Raw genomic sequence first — 11952 nt, forward strand, 5'->3', positions numbered from 1 at the left:
AATCGGTAGCATATAGAGATCGGACTAACAACACAACATCACATAGATCTTGTTTATTGTCTCAATTTGCACGATTATGATTGTCGAAAATTTGTGTACGTACTAGGTTTAGATATTTCTAAAAAATTGCATGATTTTTTAATTTTGTTTTTAATTAATATTTAAAAATAAAAAATATTTATTTTATAATATTTTTATAAATATAATAAATTATATTTTAGCTCTATATATGTATTCTGATTTATTGATGAATTGTATTTTTATTAATATAAATGATAATATTATAACGTCGATAAAAGGAAAACATCATTTTATTATATATTTATTAATTTTTTTAATATATATTATTTTTGGATATATAATTTATCAGTGTTATATCTGTGTGTATACTGTATATGTGTATGTGAATGTTTGTATCAATTAATATTTATAATTTTCTCCTACAATAAATATGATCTCTTTATTATAATATAAAATTTAAATAAATATAAATTTATGCATATTTGTAAAATAAAATAATTTTAAAAAATAAAATGTGTATCCATTCGAATTTAACAAAAAATTTAAAATTAAAAATAATTTAAGTAAAAGGTAAAATCGATTTTATAAATTTATCATACATCAATTAAATCATTTCAATAGTTATGTACCAATTTGATGATATCTTAGGTTTTAGCAATAGTTCCCCAGTGGTGTCGGTAAAACAAAATGGAGGATCTCATATACTAAAATGAATCTTACTCATTACTATATTAAGTACTAACTATCATTATCGACCAATACAAAATTGTAAATTCAACCCTCATGTACATTTAATTAGCTAGGGGTAAATTTGCTTTAAATCGCCAAACTCGAACTCAAATTTACGTACATTCAGTCTTTGTCATAAATAATGTGTTGCACTCCCTAATATACATAGAAATATTTGTGCTCCTTAGGCCAACTTGTTTTTTTGGATGAGCGTCGGTACAAACCATTGAAAATGTGGCATTAACATATAGAGATGTCAAAACGTATTAGCGAGGCGGACCGGCCTACAATTCGCCACAACCCACCATTAGGTGCGACCGGGCAGACTAGCCTATTTTTTAGGCAGGTTGAGAAAACATCAATCCAACCCACCTATTTTAGTTGGTCTTACGGACTTACGTGTAATTTGGCAGGTTGGGGTGGGCTGATCCTCAACCCGCAAAAACCCACCGTTGGCCCGCCATTTAGTCGGTTGGAAAATTACCAACTCAACCCACTTATTTTATATATTGGGCCGACCAACCCAACAAACCTAACACATTTTGATAGTTCTACTAATATATGATATTTGAGCACTTACTGTTTTAGATCGGGTATAAAAGATTAGATTTTGAGTATAAAATTTGAACAATTTTATTAATATAACACTTATAACACATGTTTGGGTACTCGAAAATCATATATTTGGACCAAATCTAAAACTGTTAGTACTCAAGTATCATATATTAGTACAATATTTCTGATATTTTGTATCCATTTTCATTCAAAAAAAGGACAGATGTGTAATTAATATGTACTCAAAAATCATATATTATCAACATATCTTAAACAATTAGTAATCAAATATCATGTATTAGTATTATATTTTCAATGTTTTGTCGACTTATTTAGAAAAACATATATGGACCCAAGTAGTGCAGTAACATATTTATGCAGATCATGGAGTGCAAATAAAAGTTTTTTTGACAAGACTGAATGAAAAATTAGGTTTGGAGTTGGGGATTCAAAGCAAATTTACCCTTTAATTAGTTTAAAAATACAATTTATTTGATTATACCACAAAAAAATTTTGAAAAAAAAAAGGAAAAAAGTTGCTGTTAAAAAAATGGTCTTCCGATTCTCTAAAAATAAAAAATAAAAAATAAAAAAAATAAAAAAAACTACCGGTCTCCCTAATTTTTGTGATTAATCAATGTGTCAAACAAATTTTGTAAACATAATAAAAAAATATTTCAATCACAAGTTGTAGAGCAGTACACATGTTATATGTGCCTAGCTTAAATATGTGCATAAAATGTTATTAATTTTATATCAAAATCAATGATCTAAATAAAGGATATTTTAGAAATCCATGAAGCCACTAATGCAATAAAAACTAAACTTTTCATACCATGATCGGAGGGAATGGTATGACAGGAAACGAGAGATTACGTTAAAGAAATCGAAAAAAGCAAATGATGAACGCACAAAAATAGCACAGTTAAAGCATTGTATAGCAAACAAAGAGTCAAGCCAAAAACAGCACGGATTACACAAATAAAGTTTACACACACGGGAGATGAGAAGTCTTTCAGCTGCAATAAAAAGTAAAAAAAGAAAGTTCGATGTTCAAGGATCACCGATCACCCCCACTTCTTGCTTCCCCTTCTTACTCGGCATCCTCGTTCCTGCACATTGAAATTGAGCTTTATGCAGTCAGCCTCTCGGGTTCATTCCCTCCTGAGGAATGTTAGAAGAAAACACAATTGAACCAAGTAGATGTAATAATGAGTGGCACCCGTTAGAACTTTATCTATCTAATCTAAGCCATTATACATATGAAAAGATTGCATCTGACATTTCGTCCTTTTGTAACGCGCGATTTGAAGAACAAAAACTAGAATCGACCAAGTCCAACAGAAGACTTTCACCAAGTGTTGGGTACATAATCCTGTGAAATCTTGACAGCATGAAAAAGAAAAACAAAAGCATTGCACCCTTACTCTATCCATGCAATGGAGGAAGTGTAGAAGTGCCGTTATGGTCTCCTTCAAATACCCTATCCATCACAATTACTAGCGAAGAATAGTAAATTTCACGCATACCTTTATTCATTTTTCCCCATCAATCAAGATTCCCTGAGTATCCACATTTGGCTCAATGGTTCTTGGTTTCCTAGTGATCTCCAGAAGAAAACCTTTTTCTCCCTGTTGTGACAGGTTAATGGACACCGATTCCAGTAGGGAATCCTTGAAAACTTCAAAGCGTTCCATGTCAAAACCCTACATACAAAAAGAAATAATAATGGTGAAATGAGTCCACTAACAAACTGAAAACGATGATATCAAATTAAGCATCACGGCAAACTACTCGTACATCTTTAATCAGAAAATTCTCGAGATTGGGTGCACACTCAAGTAAGCTGGGGAGCAGTTCCCATCCGCTAGAATTCATTTTTTTTACAACCAAAGTGACAAGATTAGGAAACTGGAGCAGTGGACGAGGCCAAAGTTGCAACATCTGCATGAAATGATGAGCATATAACATATTGCATCTTTTACGAGTGCAAGTGTAAAAAAGAATGGGCATTCATTCGTGTCAAGAAGATAGAATCTTACTGTGATGAACTGTTCTGACAAAAACAACTTCACGACATTCGTGCAGACTTTTATTAGCGCAGAAGCATGTTCATTGAACTCGAATGTATATTGGCTGATACTTTGATCAAGATCTAGCTGAGCTATCTGAAGAGATTCAAGTTTGTTGCCCAAATAACGATTTGCCAAGAACCCACGATAGTTTAGCTCTTCAAGGTTTGGAGCGTCAATCTCGATTTGACCCTCAAGACAGTAAAAATCATTAACCAATTTCACAACTTTAAGGGAAGGAATGCAGATCTTAAGTATTTCTCCAGGGTAACAATAGCAATTATATACCAACAAATACTCGAGCATTGGACAGCCTTCGAGAAGAGCATTAGCTTCCTTATATTTCATGAATTGAATGGAGAGTATTTTAAGATTCGGCAGATTGAACCTGAATTCGAGATCTTGGTCAACAAAGTATAGGAAGAGATTCAGAGACACTATTTTGCAGCCAAAAAGACTGTCGAACAAAGGGGTGGCATTCTTGAGATGACGAACTCGGAGATCAATCCTCTTCGCATTAAGACGTATAGCAGCACTAACCCAATTGGAAATGCATAACCCATCACTAAAGTTTTGACAAATCAGACAGAAGGCATAGATAGAAGGAACATCAGACAATGTGACATTTAATAATCGATCAACAAAAGTTGTAAAACTGATCAGATTGGTGCTGGAGGCTGATTGCTGGTTTAATAGTAATGAGTCATCCAGGTGGAGCTTAAGATTTGGTATGAAACGGAATAGATTTTTCCATTTGGTGGAGAGGATAGAGGTGGCAACCGCATATTTTGTGGGCAGGAACGATAGGATGTGACAGAGAATTTCATTGGGCATATTGCTTATTCTATCCATTTCACCACCATTTCGACCCTCGTCGTCATCCGGGGTTTTCTCATTTACTGGTGCTTTTTCAAGGGACCTAAAATGCTTTTGGATTGTATCCATATGCGAGAAACTCCCGATTACAAACAAAGAGGGGGGAGAAATATCAAGGATATTTTATGCCTCGCAAATTGCAGCTTATCTTAGATGGAGCTGTCAATTCTTGCTTCTATCATGTACAATCCTGTTTCTTGATTTGCATTGGAAATGTAGCAATCCATTACCTGCGAAAAAGTATGAAATGTGCATTACAAATGATTCTAATAAAGACGACTTTTCTTTAATATGTCAAACCTCCAAGTTAGATATAAACTCAAATACTGGAAAAATTATGTAAGAAAAGAAAGAAATTTAAACCTTAACGGTGTCATGAACTTGTTAAACAAACATTCCAGAATTTTATCATGGTGATAAAGCATTTGCATTGTAATACAGGACAATAAAGTTTGAAAACTGAATTTTCAGACACATTATATAAGTAAAAAATAATGGTAATTCAGGTGATGTTCTTTCTTAAAACAGTAAATCATGGGTCGAGTTCTTGTTGAATCCAACATACCATGATAAATTTCATTTCTGCTCTTGCAGAACATGTAAAAAAAATTTAATTTCTCTAGCACGAGCATGCGTGTTGAGTAGAGACAATCTCGACCTAATAACTAGCAATTGGGCTTTTTTTATTCGCTTTTTAACCATTCTGTTGTGTACATTTTAACCAAATAAGAAACAAGCATTCAAAGACAATCTTTCATCGATCTAAATTTACATGAGGCGATAAATTTTTAATAAGCATAGGTGATCAAATACATGTTAATTAGAAACACAAAATATCTTCCAAGATTTAAAAGAAACGCGCTCACAATTGGCAATGCTTGGCAGAAATTTTTTTGAATCTTCTCCAGATCTTCGATGGCACCTCTCTTATGATGACTTATTTCCTCTTTTCTGCTGCAATCCTACATTCAGGCACCCAGCAACAAGGCAGATCCTTTTACCATCAAGGTTTCAAGGCTGCCGCTCGCCATACCCTAGAAACCACCACCCTCTCGATGTTTTCGATGAACAAACACTTTCCTTCAGTCTGCATATGAAAAGCAAGATACGCGGTTATACACGTGTTTCCATACAAGACACGTTTCACATGCACGAACACGTGTTTAAATAACAGCAAACTGGGCGACATGTGTGCAACTTTCACGTGACGGAACGATTGTTATACACGCACATAGAGTTTTGAAATAAAAAGTAGGTATGACATGGCATCATCCTCCAATCTCCATTTGTTCTTCATGCAAAGTCACATTTCACTAGGTTACTCGAACAACTACACTTCATTTTAATCCTGCAAGATATCGTTGGCGAACCAATTAACTCCTTTGTAGAACAGTTGGTTCGAACCATGGATTTCAAGTATCTGAGTCGGTTGCAAACACTGAAAATTAGAGTGACACATGACAAATATCAGATTAGACATCAAAAAAATGAAAACATTTACTTTCAAGAATTGCAAATGTGTTTTTCAACATGGATTTATTGATGCCTAACCAGAAAATGTAAAAGCTTTACAGCATCACATTGCAGTGAATCACATAAACAAAAGAAAACAGGTCATTTCCACCATTACAATCAGTATTGAGAAAGAAGGCATGTTGGACGAACATATCCAAATATGAAACTGAAACAAACTAACATCAATCAACAAGAGTGTCGTAGAAATAGGCGCAAAAAATTATAATCACGTATGATCACTTCCACCACATTTATCATCATCTTCTATAACATATAAAGGATGCGGATCCTGGTTTCAAATTTTTTACTTCCAATGTTAAACTGGATTTTCTAAAAACAAATCGTTTATAAATATGAATTCAGAAGATACAACATTGGACCGCAAACACGAAACACTTACTTCAATATAGTTAATGAAATGCAAGAGTTGAAGCTTAGTTTGAAATCATTAAAGCTGTGCTAATATTTCATTATTCAATTCAATAAGCGAATAACTTTAATCAAAGATTCTTGACGTCAGATCATATTTCCTTACGCAGCCTATAAAAAAACTTCCCCTTTGAGAACATTGTTCCCTTAATGAGTACAAACTTTACTAGATTGGAAGGCAGACAGAGACAGCTACTAAGGCAGTTTTTTGTTGAGATTTTAATAAATGTTTTACAGCTTTTCCTTCACTAAATTTTGAAATTTTGCGAATGAAAAACTAACAAATTTCGCGAAGGGAAAGCTAACAAGTGCTTCGTTGAAGTCTCCCAAACACTACCTAAATACCAGTGGGAACAATCTAAATACATTGCCCACGAACGCATGACAATAAATTCTTCTGTATAAAACAAGATAAGCTTCCCATTCATCAAATATATTTGAATGCCGAACCAGGAATTGATAGAGACGCAACTCTTCTCAGCATCAAGAATGCCACAATTCCCGAAACGCGGACAAAAACGGTGAATCGAGATGGATCCATCACATGCATTCGAACAATCAAGAAACAGTCATTCCACACAAAGGGGAAAACCAGAGAATCCACCTGTTCAAATTTCCTTTTTTTTTCTTTTTTTTCTTTTTGGCTGAATTCAACTTTCTTTCGTATCGCCAAAAACTTAGCATTACGGAGGGAATTAGTGCAGCGGAAGTGGGCTCTTGATGAGTTACGGGCTGGGGATGTGGGTCGGGTCTCGAATCTGAATTCGATCAGCCACGATCATTGGATGATTATAAGGCAAGTTGAAATGATCATCTAACTTCAAACCATAATGGGGTAAGCCCCAATGATCAAGATAAAAGATCTTAACATTCATTTTCTGGGAAAAGAAAAATAAATAAAAAATGCAAGTATTATTTTTCAAAATATGAATAAGATCGACCTCACGGGTCTGTATTATTGTTTCACAAAGATCCACTCATCTTAAGGGACAAAGATATATCCTTTTTATTATAATAAGTGATAATTATGTTCATGCTTTACGAAAAACTACTCTGATTTCATCTTATGATTATTTTTCAAAATATGAATTGAATCGACCGTGTCACATCTGCAAGACTATTTCCCAAATATCTACTCATCTTACACCTCGAAGATCTACTCTAATTTCTTTTTATTATTATAGTAATCATTAATTAATTAATTATGTTCATGTTTCACGAAGACCTACCCTAATTTATTTTTATGATTATAAGTGATAATTATGTTCATTCTTGTGTACTTAATAATTGAAAGGTTTATGACATCTATGCTTAGTTAATGTTATGTACTTGAACTTAACTAAACCTAAAACTACCTCAAGTGGTATGATTGTCTAAGTTTATATATACAACTCTCAAGTACTTAATACCGCCGATATGAGACAAATAACACTCTCTCACGTTCAGGAATAAACATGTGGCATGAAAAATTCAAGATATATTTAACGGGTAGCCCATATGGCACTCCAAAATGTAAATGTGGATCTGGCATCTGATATCATGTCAAGATATTAGAGTTGAGTCTACTCCACCGAAAAAGCTAGCTCAATGAGAGAAGGTTATCCAAGTTCATAATCTTAATATGGTATTTATATCAAAGTTACGAGTTCGATTCTTATTGATTATTACAGGGAGTGTAGGTGAGATTATTGGATGCAATAATTCTCATTGTTGATAAAGCAATCGACACGTGACGTTTGAGCTGTTGTGAAATTTAAAATTTTAAGTTACGTCGTTACCACCAGCTATAACATTTGGTAAAACAAGTACTCGAACTAGTGTTCTAAAATTTGACCTAAGCGCTAAGCGTCAACCGACCGCACTAAAATAGTGCTAGTCGGCCAACTTAGGCATCCTTGGCGTCTAGGTGGCCTTAGACGGCCTAGACACCAAGAAAGCTAAAAAGTTTGGTTTAATTTTTTTTATATATAAAAAAATTAAAACTCAATTTTAAACATTTATTCTTTTGTGTTGATCTTTAAATAACATTTAGTTTTATAAGTCCTAAATTAACGTCCAACAATAAAACCTATTTGTTGGCTTGCCCTAATGGCTAATACCAAACTTCATCTCATCTTTCAATTTTCAAATTTATGTTGCCCTAAATGTCGGATCAAGTTGGGGGAACTCCATTTGTATGGACACATGGGAGGTGTGTTAACTGCACTATACAATTGATAGTCATGTTAATGCTTCAATTTCTGCTTAATCCGCGAAATCCGCATAACAGCGTCTAACTTTGCCCAGATGATGGTCTGTCGTCCGACTAACTTCTAGCGAATATTATAAACTTGATTCGACCCTACAATTAGTATGAATTAATTGATTATTCATTTTGGAACGGGATGAGTACTCACTCGAACAACCATTAACGAAATATTATTTTACATGCTTGATAAACCGATTATTCGGGCCACATCCGCAGCTTGAAGGGGGACAAGATCTTTTTAAATCTTGTCTAAAATGAAATAAAATATCCGACTATTTGACAGCCAATGAAATCTGATAATGGGCTCCAAATTGCATCTGGTCTAAAAGTGAATTTAAGATTTCAAACTAAACAAAATACACATTCAATCATCACTCGCAAACTTCTTGAAGACGATTGAAAAAGGAGAGCAAACTGTGTTATTATTGTAATGTAATAAAAGAAAGTAAAAGTCAGAATTTTGTTATTCTTCTATATGTACACCACAACATTATGATATGCAAAATTTAAACATGTTTGGCTAACTCTTTCCCCTTCACTTGATCCTTAGCATGGCAGAGATTTGACTAAGAAGCTGTGGCCAGTGGTGGCCAGTGAGATCCTTCTTCAAAAAACTTGGATGATGCGCTACTTATCCCCAGTCCATATTCGCTTTTCGACGACTCCTCTTCATCATCATCATCCGCATCCCACAAAAATCGAGCATATGAAGCTAGCACGTAGCTGCAGTTGACAAGAATATTTACTCGTGTAAGTATATATGCAATAAAACATGAACCTTCCATTGCTTCATATTTAGGAACTTTAACAAACCATAGTTTGCCTAGCCCTTGTAATCTTTTAAACAGGGGATTTAAAGCCAGTATGAAAAACTCGTGCTCAAGTGGCTTGCAACCTGATTTCAAGATCAAGGTAATAAAACCAAGATGCCGAAATTTAATGGAAATCTCATTCACAGAGATGAGAGTTGAGACTCAAATGCACCGTCCAGAAATTCGAGGAATGTCATAACAATGAAAAATGGTGTCAACCAATCAATTCACTCATTAGAGATGTATATCTGCCTCAATTTCATCATGTTTGGGGCAGCAGTTAACACACTTTTTGTATTTATCGGGCATGTGTTTTATTGACTATGGGAATTTGAAGTATCATCGAGAAGCTGATAATAAACATATCAGTAAAATAAACTTATCATTCAAGATAAGAATGTCGAAATTTCAATGTAGCCGAACAAAAGAGTAAACCAAACTTATTAGTCAAGATAATAATCAACAATCTTGGAGTGGCCATAGAGAAAAGTATCAAGAAAATAAAATAAGAATGGATAACTTCAAGTTTACCAATCATTGGGGTCTGTTTTAACAGCTTGATCAAAATAAGCCTCGGCCCTTTCAGCATCATTATGCGTTTGCCATATTAAATCAGCATACAGTGATAACACATTAGCATCATTTGGGTTGGCTAAAATCGCCCTTCCGCAATACTCTTCTGCTTTAGCAAAATCTCCCTTAACCTTTAACACATAATAAAAACTAAAATCAGAACCTAAAAGACTAAAATCAAAACCTAATGAAAAAAATATACTACATCAACTTGATGAATTAAGCGACTATTTGCTGATTTCCTGAAGGTTAAGTATCAGGTGACGCAGACCCCAGATATAAAACAAGAAAACAATTTTGTGCATTCATCCGGTGGGAACTTTCAATTTCAGAAAAGTTTCACAAAAGGCACCATAAACAATCTATGAAACAAAACTCAATCATAATACATTTTGCAGAAGGTTCTCTTGATAATCACTACAGGTATCACCTAAGAAAACAATAACAAGATCAAAAATTCTCCCTTGCGAGCACAAGCTAACTCTAAAAATATCACAGAAAACGTGACGAGGGCGGAAGTGAATCTTAAAAAAAAAAGAGCTTTCAAATTTCATCATTGTAAAGACAAAATCTTTGAGATAAAGTGAGAACCTCTTTCAAGAATTTAGCATAATTTGCCATCAAAAGAGCATTCCCAGGATTGGCTTTAATCATCATCTCATAATACGCATCTGTGCTATCTTGCCCATTCCAGCTCCCTGAATCTTGCGACCCAGATCCATCATAAAATCCTCTCCCACCACCACAACTCATGCCGCCGCCGCCGCCAACCAACGGCATCAGCGGCATCCTCTCCCTTTCCGCTACAGCATAACAGCCCTCGGTCGCCATCGACTCACCCAATCCAGAGCTCGACAGCAAAATGGACCCCATATTCTGCGGTTCTTTCCTCTCCGTGACCTTCTTCGGTAGCATCAAGCTCTTCTTCGGCTTCAACGGGTCCTTGAGATCCGATTCCAATGCAGACCGCGCGGGAGTGCATCTTCCCGGGCTTTCATCGCAATGAAGCGATGTCATAAAGCAGACAGATCGGGTACGCGTCAATTGGGGCAGGATACTGGATTCCGGGGACGACCCGGATGTGGAGTTGGGTAGCCATGAATTCAAGATTGGTGAGGAAGAGCTCCTCAGCAACATTCTTTTCATTTGATTACTTTCTTCTTCTTACAAATAACGAGGAAGTATTCTCTGGTATATATGCCAGAAGGAGGCGGTGCTCCGCCGCGTTGCGCTGGGAAAGGCGGTGGTTGGGGTCAGGTTTTATAGGAGATTTTTGAAGAAGAAGTGGGTGAATGGTGGCCGTCGGATTGGAATCTGATGAAAATGAAGATATGCGTGGACATAGATTTTTATTTGTTGATTCATTATCTTATTATGGAGTGGTTAATTCAAAAATAATTAATATTTTTATGATAAACAAATTATTAGGGACTTAAAAAATTATTCATTGGCTTGTGGTTTACATTGATTGCACCATGGTTTATATATATATCATATAAGAAATATCTTTTATGGAGAAAAAAAATCATCATTAAAATAATAGATTCACTGCTGCAAATTGTTCAAAATTTGAAGATAATTTGTCTTTTTAATTTAAAAAAAAAAGGCAAACACAAACCACAATAACAAAAAAGAGAAACATATAGTTTATCCTGTGATTAAGACTGTTTCTCAAGCAGATAAAAATGACAGAATAAAAAGAAACCAAAAAAACAAAATTTCATCATGATATTTAGTAAAATAGGGCTCCACCACTAAAGATTTCAGTGTTATTTCTGGTGGAGAATCAAACTGCTCAACACCATATCATTGCCATTTGATCAAGATTTTTGTAGCCTGAAAAAGACGAGCAGCCCACTCTAATTCATTTCACAACAATGTTATTTTCAAAGCGCGTATGCGTGTGCGCGTGTGCGTGCGCGTGCGCGTCGTTCATCGCATGACATAAATTATATAAAAGAGAAATGGTCTACTCCGTAAAAATGTTTGTCATAGCAATAAGAGAATCTCGATTATAAGAGAATCAAAAGACACTGGACAGGTAAAAAAAATGGTCATGCAAGTTAAGAAATGATCGCTGTAGTAGTAAAAACGGCAGTTGCTCCCCCGTTGATGTTGCACG

At 34.8% G+C, this 11952-nt stretch overlaps 2 protein-coding genes across 7 annotated transcripts; both read right to left on the bottom strand.

The window, feature by feature from the left end:
- Positions 1–2256: 2256 nt before the first annotated feature.
- LOC140892870 (F-box/LRR-repeat protein At4g14103-like) lies at positions 2257–7133 on the bottom strand. 6 transcript variants are annotated; one of them, XM_073301938.1, is made up of 7 exons: positions 6802–7133; positions 5485–5691; positions 5120–5340; positions 3348–4483; positions 3106–3249; positions 2835–3011; positions 2257–2417 (listed from the first exon to the last, which is right to left on the bottom strand). In XM_073301938.1, the coding sequence occupies exons 4-6, from the start codon at positions 4320–4322 to the stop codon at positions 2841–2843; spliced, it is 1290 nt and encodes a 429-aa protein (XP_073158039.1). In that variant the 5' UTR covers positions 4323–4483; positions 5120–5340; positions 5485–5691; positions 6802–7133; the 3' UTR covers positions 2257–2417; positions 2835–2840. The 6 variants fall into 6 exon arrangements, with proteins under 6 accessions (XP_073158039.1, XP_073158033.1, XP_073158012.1 ...); XM_073301932.1 differs by having other exon boundaries at positions 6670–7133; XM_073301911.1 differs by having other exon boundaries at positions 6648–7133.
- A 1708-nt stretch (positions 7134–8841) lies between these two features.
- LOC140885661 (uncharacterized) lies at positions 8842–11137 on the bottom strand. The gene is made up of 3 exons (XM_073292542.1): positions 10422–11137; positions 9789–9961; positions 8842–9168 (listed from the first exon to the last, which is right to left on the bottom strand). The coding sequence occupies exons 1-3, from the start codon at positions 10974–10976 to the stop codon at positions 9012–9014; spliced, it is 885 nt and encodes a 294-aa protein (XP_073148643.1). The 5' UTR covers positions 10977–11137; the 3' UTR covers positions 8842–9011.
- Between the last annotated feature and the right edge of the window lie 815 nt (positions 11138–11952).

Source organism: Henckelia pumila, chromosome 1 (genome assembly GCF_033568475.1).
Source record: "Henckelia pumila isolate YLH828 chromosome 1, ASM3356847v2, whole genome shotgun sequence".
NCBI classification, from domain to species: domain Eukaryota; kingdom Viridiplantae; phylum Streptophyta; class Magnoliopsida; order Lamiales; family Gesneriaceae; genus Henckelia; species Henckelia pumila.